Raw genomic sequence first — 18,960 nt, 5'->3', positions numbered from 1 at the left:
GCCCTCTGAAATCCTTTCTGCTTCAGGGCTGGGTATGGACAGACAAACAGAAAGCTGGTCCACGTGCCTGAAACCTTGCAGAACAGGCTGTGTTATACATTTACGGAGGAAGGACAGAGGTCCACAGAAGCTTGACCTCTGGACAATGTGCTGGGGTTCAGCTTCCCATCTGACTCCTCTCCATATAAAATACCAGAAGGGGCAGGTGGACCATCCACTCCTGCCCCTCTGCCCCTATAGTGTTGTTCGTGGGAGTTCTCAGAACTGATCTAATCCTGACTGCAAACACCTGCGGGTGTGGAGGAGCAACGTACCAAACCAGCTGAACTGACACTGAAGCCAGTGAGTTTCTTAGCTCTGCCTCAAGCTCGAGTTGGGGGAGAGGGCCCCCAATCCCAGAACCCCAAACATTCATGTAGAACCGAGCAGCTCACCAGCCTGGCTCACCTGGGGGAACAAAGGCAACACCAGGTGGGCCTACTGTAGATCATGAGCAGTCAGGGATGAGGGCAAAACAAAGAGAAAAGGAGTGAGAGAGAAGGAGGGAAGAAGGCAACAGGCAGGGGAGGGCTGGGTGTGGGGGCTTAGGCCTGTAATCCCAGCACTTCAGAAGCTGAGGTGGGCGGATCACTTGAGGTCAGTTCGAGACCAGCCTGACCAACATAGTGGAGACTCTGTCTCACTAAAAACAAGAATTAGTCGGGTGTAGCAGCGGGCGCCTGTAATCCCAGCTACTCGGGAGGTTGAGGCGGGAGAAGTGCTTGTACCCAGGAGGTGGAGGTTGCAGTGAGTCGAGAGTACACCAACACACTCCAGCCTGGGTGACAGAGCAAGTCTTCATCTCAAAAAAAAAAAAAAAAGAAAGAAAGAAAGAAAGACAGTGGAGGAGAACAGGACGAGGAGAACAAAGATGACCAAGAGGAAGTGGAGAAAGAGGAGAAGATAGAAGGAAGGGGGGTGCTCAGGGGAAAAAGGACAGGGACAGGGAAGAGGAGGGAGAAAGAGAAGCTGGAGGGGCTCAAGGTGGACCAGCCTGCCCCACTGGATCACTGCAATGACATCGTCCATGCACACTCTTTCTAGACCCCCACCTGGAGCATCCTCCATGCCTTGCCTCACCAACCTTAGAGAGATTTTGATGACCAGCTGGGGACAGATCAGCCACCAGGCTTGTGATCACCATGCCCGTCCCCTGGCTGGGTGTGCTCACACCTTGGTTGGAAGGATACTGTAGTGTTTTCATGTAATTCTGGATCGCCTGGAGCCAGTCTGGGATCGTCATTGACAGCCTGTAGTTTGGGACCTGGGGTATTGAAGGCTGCAGAGAAAGAGAGAAGAGGAAGTGTTTATTAAGGAGGTGCTCTGGGGCCCAGCTTCTGGGGGCAGGCACAGGGCTGAAGCCACCAGAGAAAGAGGTGCTCTTGAGAGCTGATGGCAGCACAGTGGTCACCTGATTGAGCAGTGCCTCCTCCATGAGGTCTCTGGGGAACAGTGGGTGCCTCATGGAAGTTCCCTCTGAGTCATGGTGGTTCTCTATGGGCCTCTGGGTGCTATGTGATCCAGCTTTCTTCCCTGCAGGAGCCTAATGCCTCCTAGAGGGGAAGAACCATGTTCTATCGCGTCCCCCCACTGAGCCTGGCCGGGGATGGACACGAAGGCACTGCATCAATGACTGCATGACGCCTTTCGCTGCGTGGCAAACGGTGATCCACTACAAGTGCGCTACTGCAGGGCGACATTTACACAGAAGAGAAAGCAAATGGATGCCGGGCGCCGTGACCACGCCTGTAATCCCAGCACTTTGGGAGGCTGAGGTGGGTGGATCACATGAGCCCAGGAGTTTGAGACCACCCTGGGCAACATGGTGAAACCCCCTCTCTAAAATTAATACATACACACATAAAGTGAATGAATGGTGCCCTGGAGAATTACAACATGGCACTACATGTGCCACATCTGAATACCACTCTCCCTGCAACGCCCAGTGTGTCCCTTTCCCAGAGTCCCGTCCAGATGGATTAGGGAAGATCCCTCCTCTTGCCTTGACTCTCTCCAGGCAAGTGCGGCTCCTGTGACTCACAAGCCGTCTTACCACTCTCCCCTCACGGCAGCTCTGGCAGCACCTTCACTTCTTAGTCTGCCCCTCGGTCAACACTCTCTGAGAGCCAGGCACGGTGTGGGGTTTTCTTGGTTGGTTTTGCTTTTTGCTTTATTTCCCTTATATGTTTCTGGGTTTCCTGACCTCTGTCTCTCTGGGGGTTGGGGTCCTTGGTGACAGAGAATCTCAGCCCACGTGGGTGGGGCTCTGGCTTTTGCTGCTACTGGGAAGGAGAAAGGAGACTCCTCCAGGCCAAGCCACTTAGGGAGAAGCAGAAAGGGCCTGAGGACGGGTGAGGCCCATCCACAGAGAAAACAGGGCGAGGGTGGCCCTGGGGATTTGGTGCTCCACTGATGGAAAGGGACATTGCTGGGGAGACGGGGGATGGCCCTAGGCAGCCAGGCCAGGCAGCAGAGCCAGACGCTGCCTAAGGCCGTTCGTGGCTCTCTCCCTGGCTCTCCAGGCATGAGCCCAGTGTGAGGCTGAGGGCACGCTGCCCCCTGCCTGGGCATCAGGCTCTTTCCATGCTTCCACCCCGCTGGCTGCGTTTACTGCAAATACTCCTTGACATTCCTTTCCTCTCACTGCCTCATTTCTCTCTTGGCTTGGAAATGTCCTACTTCACCACAACTACCTCCTCTGCTGGAAGGAAACTCATCAGAATCACACTTCCTACATTACAGCCAAGGTGTTAGGTGTGTGTGTGTGCATGTGTGTGTGCACATGCAGGCACAACTATTCTGCAAGCTACATTTTGTTGACAACATGTCAACCCGAATCACTCACACTTCTGTCTGAGAGAGTCATTTTGGGGGCAAAGTATTCAATATTTGCTCCCGTGACTCACACACGCAGGCGCGCGCGCACACACACACACACACACACACACACAGTCAAAATGTAAAGTGTATCCTGTGTTTCTGCCCTAACATATACTAGAAAGTGTTCCATGTTAAAAAAAATAAATAAATAAAAAAAAAAAAAAAAAAAAAAAAGCATGCCAGAGATTTCACAAAGTGAGGAGAAAAGGGGAGACGTGAACAAAACTGCCTTTAGCACCTCAGGAGAGAAAGCCCAGGAGCAGAGGCAGGGAGGAGGGGAATGGAATTCCAGTTTATTAAGACCTACACAGACCGGGCACGGTGGCTGATACCTATAATCCCAACACTTTGGGAGGTCAAGGTGGGCAAATCGCTTGAGCCCAGAAGTTGGAGACCAGCCTGGGCAACATGGCAAGACTCCATCACTACAAAACAAACAAACAAACAAACAAAAAAACACATAAAACACATTAACAGAGCATGGTGGCATGTGCCTGTAGTTGCAACTACTCAGGAGGCTGAGGTAGGAAGATGGCTTGAGTCCAGGAGCTCAAGGCTGCAGTGAACCGTAAATGAGCCACTGCACTCCAGTTTGGGTAACAGAGCAAGAAGCTATCTCAAAAAAAAAAAAAAAAAAAAAAAAAAAAAAAGCATAAACATTTCTGCACAGAAAAGCTCAGTCTGAACCTCCTTAATAGAAAAGCTGGTAATTGTAGGAAAATGCCGGAGTCACCCAGGAGACCCCAGAGGGGTATCCCTAGGCCAGAGCTTTGCTGCGGCCAGTGACTTGGTTAAAGAGTCTGCTGAGGGGGCTGAGCACCAAATTATTTCAACCCCCCTCAAGCCCAACAGAGCCCACAGGAGCTGGATGGCAGGGCGGGGGCAGGGTGGGGGCAGGGTGGGAGCGGGGCGGCAGCTGGTCCTCAGAATAGCAGCCCAATGGTGTCCAAGGGCTTTTAAAAACAGCTGCATGGTTACCTCAGCCTGGCTGTGAGCAGAGTACAGGAGCTGTGGCCACACTTCCTCCCCACTGGGAGGACAAAAGTATACATTCCCCAAGTCCCAGCCAGGGGCAGGGGTGTGGGGCGAGGCCTGGAGACCGCAGAGGGAATGATGTCATAGGCTACGGATCACTCTGAGGTCTGGGAGAGCTGGCTAAGCTCAGCTTGGGGGTTCCACTTCCAACCAGTGCCTCAGGCTGCCAATATTCCCACTGGCATGGACTGTAAACCAGGTGGGCTTCCTGGAGAAGGAAGATATTAGGGGACAGACACAACGAGGTCCAAAGCCCTGCTCTGCCACCTACTAGCTGTGGGTCCTGGTCAAGCTGCATGACCTCTCTAAGCCTCTGTTTTCTTCCTGATAAAATGGGAATAGTGGCCGGGCGCGGTGGCTCAAGCCTGTAATCCCAGCACTTTGGGAGGCTGAGGCGGGTGGATCACGAGGTCAAGAGATCGAGACCATCCTGGTCAACATAGTGAAACCCCGTCTCTACTAAAAATACAAAAAATTAGCTGGGCATGGTGGCGCGTGCCTGTAATCCCAGCTACTCAGGAGGCTGAGGCAGGAGAATTGCCTGAACCCAGGAGGTGGAGGTTGCGGTGAGCCGAGATCGCGCCATTGCACTCCAGCCTGGGTAACAAGAGTGAAACTCCTTCTCAAAAAAAAAAAAAAAAAAAAAAAAAAAAAAAAAAAAAAAAAGTGGGAATAGTATCACCTACTTCCAGCCTTCCATGCTGGCTGTAAGCATTACATGACCTAATGCAAAAGTAGGCAGCTTGGGGCTTGGCACACGGTGCTCCTTAAGTGTAAGCCATGTTGGCCAGGCAACATGGCTCACGCCTGTAGTCCCAGCACTTTGGGAGGCCAAGGTGAGTGGATTGCTTGAGGTCTAGAGTTTGAGACCAGCCTGGCCAACATGGTGAAACCCCGGTTCTACTAAAAATATGAAAATTAGCTGGGCATGGTGGCATGTGCCTATAATCCCAGCTACTCAGGAGGCGGAGGCAGGAGAATTGCTTGAACCTGGGAAGTGGAGGTTGCAGTGATTGAGCCACTGCACTCCAGCCTGGGTGACAGAGCAAGACTCTATCTCAAAAAAAAAAAAAAAAAAAAAAAAAGAAAAAGAAAAAGAAAAAGTATAAGCTGTGTGATTATTCATCACCAATATATTGCCAGGGGTTCAGGTTGGGTAAACCTGAATGACCCATACTTTTCTGGAACTGGAAAACAGAATCAGCCGTAGAGTCCCTAGACATTCAACTTGGGAGCTTCATATCATGAAGACACTCTGACCTTGATGGAAGAGGATGAAAATGTTCACTTCTGCATAGGGATGCACTGGTGACAATGAGTTAATATCCTTAATTCATGAAGAGTTCATACAAAGTGACAAGAAATCTCTTTAGGACTCAGTGAAAATAAAGATGGTCCCCAAAGGTGGAAGCCACCCCAGTGTCCGCTGACAGATGAATAAACAAAATGTATACAATGATATACAATGGAATAGTATTCAGCCTTTAAAAAGAAAGACATTTTGACACATTATCACATGGATGAAACTTGATGGCATTTAGCTAAATGAAATAAGCTAATCACAAAAGGAAAAATATTGAATAATTCCCCTTATATGGGGTTCCTAGGGTCGTCAAAGTCACAGAGACAGGAAGTAGAATGGTGGTTGCCAGGGCTGGGGAGAGGGGATGGAAAGTTAGTGCTGAATGGGTACACAGTTCCAGTCAAGATAATGAGAAACTTCTAGAGACAGATGGTGGTAAGATGGATGGTGTGAGGCTGCACAGCAATGTGAATGTACTCAGTGCCACAGGGTTGCACACTTAAAAATGGTGAAAATGGTAAATTATATGATGTGTGTGTATAAACATATATATATATATACATATATACATATACATATATATCTCCACAATTTTAAAAGTCATGAAAAGACACAAAAGAAGAAAAGCAAATAGTAAGAAAGTATTTGAAAAAAATGATTTAAGTCTCTAATTATATAAGAAACGCAAATTAAAGCTACTGCAGAATGTAATTTTTCACCTCTCCAATTAGCAAAAACGCACTGAAATGCAGACACCCAGTGCTGGTGAGGATGCTCTCCTGCAGGACTGAGGCAAACATAAATTGGTGAACCTTCTTAGGAAAAGCCCAGGGCACATCCCTTTCTTTCTGTTCGAGACTGGGGTCCGCAGAGCCCCTCCTCCTCCTATTTTCCTGCCAGATTTCATCAATTACTGTACTACCTGAAACTCCAACTTTGATTTTCTGTAGCCCTTCCCCTCAAGGGTCTCACCACCTGTTGCCTACATCAGCCCCACAGCTGTGGCCACACTGATGAAGGCAGAATCTAGAGGAAACAGATCGAAACCAACCTCTTCCCACAGGCATTACACCTGTGTTCTAGGGGTGGGGTCCCTAGAAAACTTGGGGGATAGGGGGCAGGAGGAGGGAGTGGAGTGGAGAAGGATCAAGAAGGTTCAAGAAGAAGAATAATGAAACAAACCACAGGCAAGGCTCTTATGGGTAGCCTCTCTCCCACTCTGTTCTTGTCAAGCACAGTTGACCTGTCGGAAGACTTCAAGGGAAGTGATACAGATGGACACAGGTGTGTAACTGACATTGCCATGTGGGAGAGAAGGGAAAGGCCAGGAAAGGAACCAGGGAGGCAGCAAGAACCCCAGGCACTAGGAGTCTTTAACAAGAAATTCGAAACCTTTTGTCATCCCTACTCTGAAAACACTATGCAGGCATCAGGCAGAACAATCTTCTTTGACAACTTGGGAAGAGAAACACAAAACAGCACCCACGAGTCCAGGATGAGTCCCAGGCTCCTGCAAGAGAGGCAGCCAGGAGTCTGTGAATGGCCTGGGACAGAGGCAGGATGGACAGACAGACAGAAGGTTCTGAACCCAGGACTGGGGAGGGAAGAAGCTGCCCGCAAGAGCCAGCAGCAGGCAGGGATGGCTCTGGACTGCAGCCAGGTCTCCAGTACCAAACACTCACATGTCTTCACTCAGGTGAAGCTCAGGCCTCTAAATTTGAATTATTTTCCAATTGGGAATCAACATGCGAATAAGGCATGCAAAGTGGGGTCTGCAAGAAACCGACTGCTGTTTCCTGCTGAATCCATCCCGGTTTTTTCTGCCCCAATGAGAGTCCAGTTCCAGGCTGTCAAGAAACAGGACGATTGTCCTAGAATTTCCTTAAATGCCCACTGTTTTCTTCTGGGCTGGCCACTCTCTCTGACCCTCCTTTCCCATCTGCTGTGATCCTCCAACTGATTCTTGCTGTCTCCTTAAAGTCTCCCTGAAAAATCCTGCCTTTGACTTGGTCAACTGCTAACTTCAGACCCAACAACCAGCAGGGGGAGGCCTGCAGTCACAAATTTAGAAGGAGGATCTCAAAGCAGGGAATCCCTGCAAGGTGGGGACATCTGGACCTTCAGGCAGAAGTTACCATGGCTGCTAAAGGAATGTCCTGTAGTCAAAGGAAGTGTCATTTAGTCCTCCACACAGGCCCTTGAAAACCTTCCCCATCCCCTTCTTTTGCTTCTTCGTCTACATTCAGTGGCCAAAAATGGTTAATCCCCCTGAAGCCCTCCAACATTTTACCACCACCACTACCCTACCACCCTGCTTCTGTACAAACTCCTCAGTAAGATATTGATTTGGTTGATGGAGAAAAGGACTTGGCCCCAGAGGAAAGAGTCTGCCAAGCGGAGCACAGGAACAACCCTCTAGCCAAGAGGAGCGGCCCCTGGAAAAGGGAGCTTTTGAGGCTCTTCCCATGTTAAGGCCTGGGCAGGGGTCAGGCCTTGGGGGATGTCGGGGCCAGGGGAGACACCAAGATGGGATTGGGGATAGAGGACCAACCATCAATATGCAATGCGAGAGAAATGTTAAGTTCTTTATATTTCGGGCCAAAACGCTGACTGTCCACATTTGAGCTGTTGATTCCTGGCCTGGAAGCAGTTTTCGTGTGACCTTCTGGTTACTATGAAAAGTACGATATGATGTGGCCACGGTACAAAAAAGGGAACCCTTAAGCACACAGCATTCAGCTGCAATAACGGGAAATCAGGTCCAGGTCTTGGGAAGTAGCAGTCTGTGTTCTAAACCGCTCAGGCAGGATTTAGAACATTGTGTCTCACATGTGCTTGCGAATGACTAATGACAGACTAGGAACTGTCTCAGAAGGAGCAGCAGGGTGAGTTGGTCTGGGAACTATGACACATAAGAAAGGGCAAAAGGCCAGGTGCGATGGCTCACGCCTGTAATCCCAGCACTTTGGGAAGCCAATGCGGGAGAATCACTTGAGCCTAGACCAGTTCGAGACCAGTCTGGGCAACACAGTGAGACCTTGTCTCTACAAAAATTTGTTTCAAAGTTAGCCAGGTTGGGTGGTATGTGTCTGCAGTTCCAGCTATACTCAGGAGGCTGAGGTGGGAGGATTGCTTGAACCTGGGAGGTTGAGACTGCAGTGAACCACGATCATACACTGCACTCCAGCCTGGGTGACAGAGCAAGACCTTGTCTCCGAAAAAAAAGAAAGAAAAGAAAAGAAAAGAAAAGAAAAGAAAAGAAAGAAAGAAAGAAAGAAAGAAAGAAAGAAAGAAAGAAAGAAAGGGCAAAAGAGCTACCTGTGGACAAAGAAGGCTAAAGGAGGAAGCAGAAGCAGAGGACAGAAAGTCACAGTCCTCACGGCTCATTGTCTAGCAGACCTCTAACATCATACAGATCAGCATTAGTGACCTGGAGACTCAAGGGTCATAACATCATGAGATTTTAGAGTTGGAAAGAACTTATGAAATCTGGTCTATTCCCATGTTATAGATGAGAAAACTAAGGGCAGAGATTTTAAGTAAATGACCTCATTTACGTGAGGCACAAGGCTAGATGTCATACAAGTGAGATTGGGATTCATTCCCTTGATGTTTGCTCCAAATCCCTAAGAGCACTCTCTCATAGCATTCAAGGGTGCTGTGAGTAGCAAAGAAAGCTGAAAATGCTCTGCTGATTCAAAAGGCAACAAACAGTGATGAAATGTGATTTGGGTGTGGCAGGCGGTGGCAAGGAGAATTTATGTTTGATCTAAGAACTTCCTAACAGTCAACTATGGCCCGGCCTAAGATCAGCTGCCCTGGGAAGCAGCAAGCCCCCTATTCCCAAGAGGTCTTCAGAAAGAGGAAGGAATTCTGCTGAGAGGTGGGAGACTGGTCTCTACCAATAGGAAAATTCCATGATTCCCACATAGAGAATGCATGTCCGCCCCATACACAGTGAGGGGAAGGATGAAAGCACTATGAGAAGTAGTGTTGGTGCTGGTGCTACTAAGAAAGACAGCATGGGGACAGTAGGAACAGGTGTTTTTTCCCTTGTGGTCACTTTTCTTCCAAGCTTAAGGGCTCTCAGCTCCTCACTGGAGGAAACACTTTCAAGTCAGAACTGCAAACCAGGAGCAATGTTGTTCTCATGTTCAAGGAGAACTCAGCAAGGGTAATTATGGTTGACACTAGAGCAGGCAAGATTCTAGTTGGGCATAATGAAGATCTCTTTGACCAGTCGCATAATAAAACACTGTAACTGACAGCAGCAGGAAGTTTAGAGGCTCTGTCACTTCCCCAAGGACACACACAGTTTTCTGGCCTGAAGGCTCAGATGCTCAGCTGTCACCAGGCTGGGGACTCAACCAGATGGCCTTCCGGGTCTCAAGTCTGGGATTCCTAGATCTGCCCAGGAATCTTGTCAGCCGTACCAAGCGTCCCCAGGGTCCAGGAGAAACCATCCACCAGCGATAACCCCAAGGCTTGGCGGCATTTCTTCACACTTTGCATTTTGATGTTTCATATAATGTAATCTACTCCCACCAGGGGATATCTCCCTGCCTCAGTAACAATATCCTTGGCCACCAAACCCAAATGGCTCACTGGCTTCTCTCCAAGGCAAAAAGAGAGTTTCATTCCTCAGCCTCTTTTTCTATCCAGTAAGACTAATTCATCATGTCTACTGGAAAATCCCTTTTAAGTTTCAGCCAAAAGTCTTTCTTTTTTCTTGGAGCCCAAATAAACTGGGAAGAGAGAGAGAGTTCACTGTTTTGCAAGTTTCAGAGGTGAAAGTCACTGTCATGAAAAAAGAAGAAAAAAATTGGCAAAAAGTCTGGAAATGATTCACACTGAGAAGTCTGTCTGGTTGACTTCAAATTCATTCACAGCTTAATAAATCATTTGCTGGGGGAAGAGGGGAGCAGAAAAGGAGCAAGACACTCCAAAGAGAACATGCAAGGTGGGATCCCTGGGGTCTATGTATTCTTTGGAATCGCTGGTACCTGGTGGCTCTAGCTTTTGCTGAAGGAGGATGTACCTGGGAGTGAGTAAATAATAGAGTTTGGCTGGAGGTTCAAAGACATCTTGGCACAACCCAATTACACGGTCCCAGGATAGCACGCCCGCTACCTCTCCTTTCCCCATTTTTTAGCCTTCCAAGGTAAACATCTCAATTAGAAAAGGGCTGGCAGGAAGGAATGGGGAGAGGACCGGAGTTTGTAGCAGGACCAGGAAAATGGAGATTGCCTCTATTTGCTATGTATAGGCTGAAACGGTCCCATCGCTGCCCACTTACCCCCAGCCCCCCAACCCCGTCCTGGAAGCCACTGACCTTTGCCAAGAAGGTGGCATTCCTGATGGCGCCCACCATTTCTCCCCCCTTGGGGTGCACCTTGGCCACGTGCATCCACATGCGCTCCCAGGTGTGGCTGTCGATGGGGAAGCCGCTCTTGTTAACGTGGAACAGCACCCCACCGTCTTTGTCCTCCTCCTCCGAGCCCCCGCTGGTGGTGAGGCTCACGGGCCGCGCGTGGCTGCTCCGGGACCGGGTGCCTTTGGCGCCTTTGGGGTGGGGGCAGCGATGAGTGTCGGCCGCGGAGCCGGTCATGGTGGGGCCTGGGCGGGGAGCGAGGTGCTGGGGGCGCGCGGCGGCTGCTGCTGCGGGGGGCGTGTGCGCGCGGGCGCGGCGCGGGAATCAGCGCCCCGCGGGGGCGGCCTTCTCCATGCCTTTCGCTGCGGCAGGACGCGCCAAGGGGGAGCGGCGGCGGGAGCTCCGCGGAGGCTCCCTGCCTACCGGCGGTGCCTGAAATCAGCGGAGACACAGCTGACACCACGGCTAAGTGGACACACAGAGGAACCGAGTAAGGGGCCCCAGAGTGTCTCCCCTGCGCTCCCCCATGCACGCTGACAGCCTCTCTGGGAATCGCTAACGGGCTTCCAGCTCGGCGACTACCTAGAAAGGCAGCCCAAAACGTGCCACGAAGCTTCTTACACACCTAAACCGCGGCCGGGGGATGGGGATGGAGGGGGCGCAAGGAGCGTGGAGGATGCGGAGTGCACGGTGTGGGGAGAAGAAAGACAGCTCGTGTAGCGTGAAGGAACAGGAGGTTCCCGCAAGGCTCCACACATTCCTCGGTCCCCCAGCTGTGGTCGATAGAGGAGCGGAGCCATGAACGTGCCGGCACGTGAGCGCCCTGGGCTGGAGCGAGGGCGCTGCAGCAGCCTCGGCTTGCAAGGCGGCCCGCTTTCTTCCAGGAAGCCCTCCCGGACCTGGAGGAGTTCTAGTGGAAAGAGCTCCACCCGCCCCCTTTTACCCGAGTTCCAGCGTCTAGCACCGAGAGGGACTGGCTGCAGGCGGGCGGGGCGCGGGAAGGGCGCGCGGCAGCTCCGGGACCCTACCTCGGGACGGTCCGCTTCATGGCTGCAGAGCCTCTCCGGGCGGCGGGACAGCGGGGGCTGCGGCTGAGGCTTCCGCTGCTGCTGGGCCTAGGACTGGGGCTGGGGCTGCTGGGGTTTGCTGCGGCCGTCGCCTCATTCCATGTCCCATTCTCGAATGTTATTCTGTGACATATAACCGAGTCACCCGGGCAGCCGCCGATGTTCTGAATGCGTCCATTGGCCACCGCAACAAAGAGGGGCGGGTCCCGGGCTCGGGACTCTACAACCCCGAGCTCCCCGACGCTCTGATTGGCTCCGGGTGTTCCCTGGCGGGAGGGGACTGGAGTAGGGGGAGCAGGGCGGCCACGCGAAATCCGATCGCTGTCGCGTCCCGGGAGCCCGCGGGCTGGAGCGTTTGGCCATGGGACTTAAGATTGAGTTTCCCCAGGGGTCGTGGCACTTCGAGGTTTGCAACTGTGGAAGCAGAGGAGAAGAAGCAAAACGATCCGAGAAGTGACCCGGAGGAGCAGAGGGTTTGGCATCAGAACGTCGTTCCCTGAGGGGCGCTGGACACACTCACCTGCCTCTACCGGGAATGAGAGTGGTTCATCCTTTAACCGGGATGATGAGGGGCTGTTCATACCTATGCGTGAAATTAATTTTTTTTTAATCCCGCATTTTAAAATTCCTCAGAATTAACAAGTGGGTGCAGCTTTGGATCCTTTGATACTAATCACGGTTAATAAAATCCCTTTAAGCCCAAGCTGAGAGGAGACACTAAAACCCAGGAGGTCAGATGGGCCCTGACAGTTCTGCCACGCCGCCGAGCGACAGGTGGGATGGAGAGATGCTTCCTAGCCATGGTGAAGTGAGTGGCCCTCCCACACTCACTACTGAAACACCTTCCCTTTCTTTTTCTTTAAGAAAGAGGCAAGCAGGTTGAGGTGGGAAGAGCAGCCGACTGCTGACCTGCAGGCTGGCTCCAAGTCCGGGTTTGTCACTTTGCTCAGCTGTGTGACCCTGGACAAGCCACTTCCCTGCTCTGAGCCTTAGCTTCTCTTTCTGAAAGGAGAGTAGACCTTCAACTCTCCGGGGTCTGTTCTGGCTGTAAGGTTCTGTGATTCCCTGACTTCTCTTGTGGCACTGAGCATCCTGGCCATAGCGTCCTTTCTCTTTAAACTGCAGGTCAGCAGGCCAGCTCGGAGTGAAGCAGTTATGAGACCTATGCTAAGTGAACCTTGAATTAAGAATACAGTTGTCAAAGAGTCACTGATGGTGGGTCCGTTTCTGGATGCTGATCCTGACAAGTTGCCTGTCATGGAACTGGAACTTCTCTTCCACAGAAGGGCAGAGGCCCCTGAGGGGTAGTTGAGAGCCAGGACTTGGGTGAGGAGATCTAGATTCTGGTCTTAGCCCTGCACTACTCCCTAAGACTGAGCCCACGTCTAGGACTTTATAGATTCAACAATAAGAACAGGCCAGGCTCGGTGGCTCACACCTTTAATCCCAGCACTTTGGGAGAAAGAGGAGAAAGGATTACTTGAGGCCAGGAGCTAGAGATTGGACCAACATAGCAAGACCTCATCTCTATAAATAAATAAATAAATAAATAAATAAATAAATAAATATTTTTAAATTAGTCGGACGTGTTGGTACACACCTGTAGTCTCAGCTACTCAAAAGGCTGAAGCAGACGTGTAGAATGAAACTGGATCCTTGTCTCAAGGATCAACTCAAGATGGATCAAAGACTTAAATGCAAAAAATCAACTCAAGATGGATCAAAGACTTAAATCTAAGACCTGAAACCATAAAAATTCTAGAAGATAACATCAGAAAAACTCTTCTAGACATTAGCTTAGGCAAAGAATTCATCACTAAGACCCCAAAAGCAAATGCAACAAAAATGAAAATAAATAAATGGGACCTAATTAAACTAAGAAGCTTCTGCACAGCAAAAGAAATAATCAGCAGAGTAAACAGACAACCCACACAGTGGGAGAAAATATTCACAAACTGTGCATCTGACAAAGGACTAGTGTCCAGAATCTACAAGGAATTCAAACAGACCAGCAAGATAAAAACAATCCCATTAAAAAGCGAGCAAAAGGACATGAGTAGACAATTTTCAAAAAAGGATATATAGTCAACAAAATTATGAAAAAATGTTCAACATCACTAACTATCAGAGACATGTACATTGAAACCACAATAAGATACCATCTTACTCTTGCAAGGATTCCCATAATTTTAAAAAGTCAAAAAATAATAGATGTTGGCATGGATGTGCCAAAAGGGAACAGGTCTAAAACTGCTGGTGGGAATGTAAACTAGTACAACCACTGTGAAAAACAGTAATGGAGATTCCTTAAGGAATTAGAAGTAGAGCCAAAACTACCGTTCGATCCAGCAATCCCGCTGCTGGGTATCTACTCAAAGGAAAAGAAGTAATTATATAAAAGAGACATGTGCGGCCGGGTGCAGTGACTCATGCCTGTAATCCCAGCACTTTGGGAGATCAAAGCGGGTAGATCACCTGAGGTCAGGAGTTCGAGACCAGCCTGACCAACATGGCAAAACCCCTGTCTCTACTAAAAATACAAAAATTAACTGGGCATGGTGGTGCATGCCTGTAATCCCAGCTACTCGAGAGGCTGAAGCAAGAGAATCACTTGAACCCAGGAGGTGGAGGTTGCAGTGAGCCAAGATCTCACCACTGCACTCCAGGCTGAGAAACAAAAGTGAAACTCCATCTCAAAAAAAGAAAGAAAGAAAAAGACACATGTGTATACATGTTTATAGCAGCAAAGTTACAATTGCAAAAATATGGGGCCAACCCGAGTGCCCATTAACTAATTAGTGGATAAGAAAATGTGGTATATATATGCCAAGGAATACTACTCAGCCATATAAAGGAATGAAATAACGTCTTTTGCAGCAACTTGGATGAAACTAGAGCCCATTATTCTCAGTGAAGTAACTCAGGAATGGAATTCTAAACATCGTATGTTTTCATTTATAAGTGGGAGCTAAGCTACGAGGATACAAAGACATAATAATGATATAGTGGACTCTGGGGACTGGGGGTGTGTGGGGAAGGAGAGGAGAAGGGTGAGGGATAAAAGACCACATATTGGGCCAGGTGCCGTGGCTCACGCCTGTAATCCCTTTGGGAGGCCAAGGTGGGTGGATCACGAGGTCAGGAGTCGAGTCCAGCCTGGCCAACACGGTGAAATCCCGTCTCTACTAAAAATACAAAAATTAGGCGGTGTGGTGGCACAATGCCTGTAATCCCAGCTACTCAGGAGGCTGAGGCATGAGAATCGCTTGAACCTGGGAGGTGGAGGTTGCAGTGGGCCAAGATTGCACTACTGCACTCCAGCCTGGGTGATGGAGTGAGACTCTGCCTCTAAACAAAAACAAACAAACAAAAAGGCTACAGATCAGGTACAGTACATACTGCTCAGGTGGTGCGTCCACCGAATTCCCAGAAATCACAAAAAACAACTTTCCATGTAACCAAAAACTGTTGAAATAAAAATTTAAAATTTTTGAAAGGCTGAGGTGAGAGGATTGCTTGAGCCTAGGAGTTCAAGATTATAGTGGGCTATAATCACACCACTGTACTCCAGCCTGGGAGACAGAGAAAACTCCATTTCTAAACACAAAACAAAAATAAATAATGAGAAAATGCCTTAGGTTCATACAGACAAAGGAAATGGGCCAGTTCATGAAATTGTCTGATTCATTTAACTGCAACAAGAACACCTGGAAAAAAAAAGCAAGAAATGAAAGAAAATTATCCCCTCAACATATAATTGCCTCAGTTTTCATTTCCTGATTAAAAGAAAACATGCCTCAGAGAGTGATCTAGTTTCTCTTCTTGAACATTCTTCCTCTCTTCTTTTGGCATTCATTTCTCAAATCTACCTTTTCTTTACATTTCCCAGGAGTTTCAAGTCCAAGAGACTAGAATTTCAGGATGAGGACCTGTATGCAGAGAATGAGGATTTGACCTGACAGTCCCTCCGGAGAAAACTGAACTCTCAAAGCTCAGGTAAACAGACCAGTTGGTGAACATCGAAGAATGTCTGGCAACGGTCACCTTCCTTGGAATCACTTCCCAGTGTCCCCACTCAGGTCAAGTCCGAACTACTTCAATTATCCTATTAAGCCAGAACCTGGATCCTGCTTTACTTGAATTAAAGTCCTAGGGACCTGAGAGGGTTATCAGTTCACCTTCCTGCCTCCAAGCACCTCAGGACTCCCTGACAGTTGAGGGGAAGAGCTTTCGTTGTTCATCTCCAATATGCCAGTTATCTTTTCTTCTCTTCCCCAGCAGTGAGTTGGAGTGGAGAGCCGAGTGGCATGGCACATGAATATAATTAAGAGACTTCGCTACTTCTCCAAAGAGCTGGAAAGGAAGCTTCAGAAGTGAATGGTCCTGCCCCAGCAAGGGTGTCGTCAGGCAGAAGGCCCTCTTGTTCGGAATTCCTTCTCATTTGACACTTGCGCTAGGCTGCATGGACCATCCCGTTGTGTTCTTCATTTCCTTGCGTATTTTGTGCTATATGACACTCAAGTGAACCCACGTTAGTTAGATTAAGGATTTTGAATGTTCTGGTAGCCACGTATATACAAAGTGGGGCAAGGCCAGTTTGCAGTTTGAGCAAGGACATGGTGACTAGATGCTCAACCTCTGAGAGCAAGGCCACTTCTATTTGCTGGCATAAGTCCCGGTACAGCAGGGAAGTACGGTGGCAAAGTTTGGAATGAGAAGAACTGGGTTCAGATAATATCTCATTATTCAAGTGCCAGCTGCTGGAATCGTGAAGATAAATAAGACAAACTCCTACCCTGATGGTTCATGTTTCTAGCTCTCCTATTTATTGATGGCGCAACTTTGGGTAAGTTACTCAGCATCTATGGGCTTTTTTTTTCCTCGTGAAGAAGGTCTGACACTACTCTAGAAGGATGTTGTGAGGACAGAGGGATAAGGCATGGTAAGTGCCTGGTACATGTAAGTTGGGCCTTCCTTGGAATCTGAGACAGTGACACAAACAGATTTGGAGACATCTGTTCCCAGCACATTTTACTGCTGGGGAGTCAAGACTGAGAAATTACTTCAGCTGCCCAGGGAAAGCGATGTATATTTCAAACAAGCCATGAGTGTATGGAGGCGACGAGACTAAGCTGGGAGGCATGGCAGTAGGCAGGCAGGAACAGGAAGAGTTTGTTTCTGCCTCTACTGACAGCAGGGAGGAAGATCTATCCAGTTATGGGTTGAATTGTGTGTCCCCATCTTCGAATTCATATGTTGAAGTTCCAACTCCTAGCACCTCAGAATGTACCCTTATTTAAAAATAGAGTTGTTGCAAACATAATTAGTTAAGATGAGATCCTGCCAGAGTAGGGTGGGCTCCTAATCCAATAAAACTGATATCCTTATAAAAAATAAACTTGGATACAGAGACAGACATGTGCACAGAGAGGACATCATGTGAAGATGGCAGTGATGCTGCCACAAGCCAAGGAACTATTAGAAGCCAGGAGAGAGGCCTGGAACAGACCCTGCCCTGCACCCTCAGAGGGGGCGTGGTCCTGTCAATGCCTTGCTCTCAGACTCCCAGCCTCCAGAAGTGTGAGATGATAAATCTATGTTTAACTCACTCAGTTTGTAGCACTTTTTTTTTTTTTTCTCGAGACAGAGTCTTGCACTGTCACCCAGGCTGGAGTGCAGTGGCACAATCTCCAATTACTGTAACCGCCGCCTCCTGGGTTCAAGAGATTCTCCTGCCTCAACCTCCCAAGTAACTGGGATTACAGGCACCCGCCACCACGCCCGGCTAATTTTCACATTTTCAGTAGAGATGGGGTTTCACCTTGTTGGCCAGGCTGGTCTCTAAGTCATGACCTCAGGTGAACCACCCGCCTCAGCCTCCCAAAGTGCTGGGATTATAGGCGTGAACCACGGCGCTCAGCCAAGAAAGCTATTTTATGGTGAAAGAGGGAGTGAAAATGGGCTGATGACTGTGGTCTAGTGGCCTTACCATGTACCACACACACAAGAGCAGCTGACCTGATAATATCGTGGAAAAGCCTGTTGAGACTCAGATAAGGCACAGCGAGGCAACAATCTCACAGAGTTGTGTGGCACAGTCCTCCAGGCTATAACGTACTTTGAACTAAAGACCAATATATGATACTAATCTGTATCACAGACACTTCCCAGATGTCCTGATGATGAAAGAGTGTGTACTGCCCCTTTGCTTCAGACTTTATCTACATCTCCAGCCTATCTCCTGTAGAGGTGGGTAGGGGAGGGATATGGCAGAGAATTAGAAACTAAATGACCAGGGCCAGGGGAAAGAACCAAACTAGGATCTGAGTAATCCCCTGGAGGGCCTCAGGCCTAGATAATGGTTCTTCCTGCAGGTTTAGGGTTCTAGGGTGCTTTGAGGACATTTGGTGAGAGGGAGCAGAAATGTAAGCCTTTCTTGGATGACAGCTGCTTTTTGTCCACAGAAAAGGATCATCTGCTGTAAAATGACTGCCTTCTCTTACAATGGCAGCCTTCAGGGAGAAACCTGCTGTCACCTTTCTAGCAGTGCGGCTGCAGGCTCTGTGCCTGTCCTTCCTAGGAAAGCAGCCCTCCTTCAGCTACTCAGGGCTGGCCTCTGCAGGGCTTTCCCCGACAGATTTATACAGGGAGAAGCTGTTGCCCAAAGCCTTGGGACAGCAGGGACGGTGTGGGGAAGTTCCCCTTTGGGCTCCCTAGCACTTCAGAAAGACAAACATGGAAAGAGTTTAATAAGATAGCATCTTGATTCCAAGGGAAATGAGAACACACCGCTGCAGGCCTGTCCAATCAGATGAGCAAGACCTGAAGCAGTTGAGCTGGAGGCACGGCCCTGGGATTGTACAGGAGCCACATGGGGAGGTTTTTTCTCTTTCTTTCTTTTTCTTTTTTTTTTTTTTTTTTTTTTGAGATGGAGTTTCACTCTTGTTACCCAGGCTGGAGTGCAATGGCGCGATCTCGGCTCACCACAACCTCCGCCTCTTGGGTTCAAGCAATTCTCCTGCCTCAGCCTCCCAAGTAGCTGGGACTACAGGCACATGCCACCATGCCCAGCTAATTTTTGTATTTTTAGTAAAGACGGGGTTTCACCATGTCGACCAGGATGGTCTCGATCTCTTGACCTCACCCGCCTTGGTCTCCCAAAGTGCTGGGATTACAGGCGTGAGCCACTGCGCCTGGCCCACATGGAGAGTTTCTGAGGGTCCAGGAACCTGTGTGCTGTGAAGGAAGCTATCCCTGCCTGTCTT

At 49.2% G+C, this 18,960-nt stretch overlaps 1 protein-coding gene across 2 annotated transcripts in view; it reads right to left on the bottom strand.

The window, feature by feature from the left end:
- The window catches only part of VASH2 (vasohibin 2), a 42,592-nt gene extending 30,749 nt beyond the window's left edge, over positions 1 to 11,843 (bottom strand). Inside the window, exons 1-3 of one of the 2 annotated variants that reach the window (XM_039463489.2) lie at positions 11,657 to 11,843; positions 10,590 to 11,060; positions 1,230 to 1,318 (exon numbers count right to left, since the gene is read on the bottom strand). In XM_039463489.2, coding sequence (XP_039319423.1) covers positions 1,230 to 1,318; positions 10,590 to 10,865 — 365 coding nt within the window. In that variant the 5' untranslated portion in view covers positions 10,866 to 11,060; positions 11,657 to 11,843. The remainder of the gene's footprint in view (positions 1 to 1,229; positions 1,319 to 10,589; positions 11,061 to 11,656) is intronic. The other variant, XM_074385173.1, reaches the window with a different exon arrangement.
- Positions 11,844 to 18,960: the final 7,117 nt, after the last annotated feature.

This window comes from Saimiri boliviensis, chromosome 14 (genome assembly GCF_048565385.1).
Source record: "Saimiri boliviensis isolate mSaiBol1 chromosome 14, mSaiBol1.pri, whole genome shotgun sequence".
In the NCBI taxonomy this organism is placed as follows: domain Eukaryota; kingdom Metazoa; phylum Chordata; class Mammalia; order Primates; family Cebidae; genus Saimiri; species Saimiri boliviensis.
Note: the sequence above shows the minus strand (reverse complement) of the source record. Positions and strands in the feature narration are given on the sequence as shown.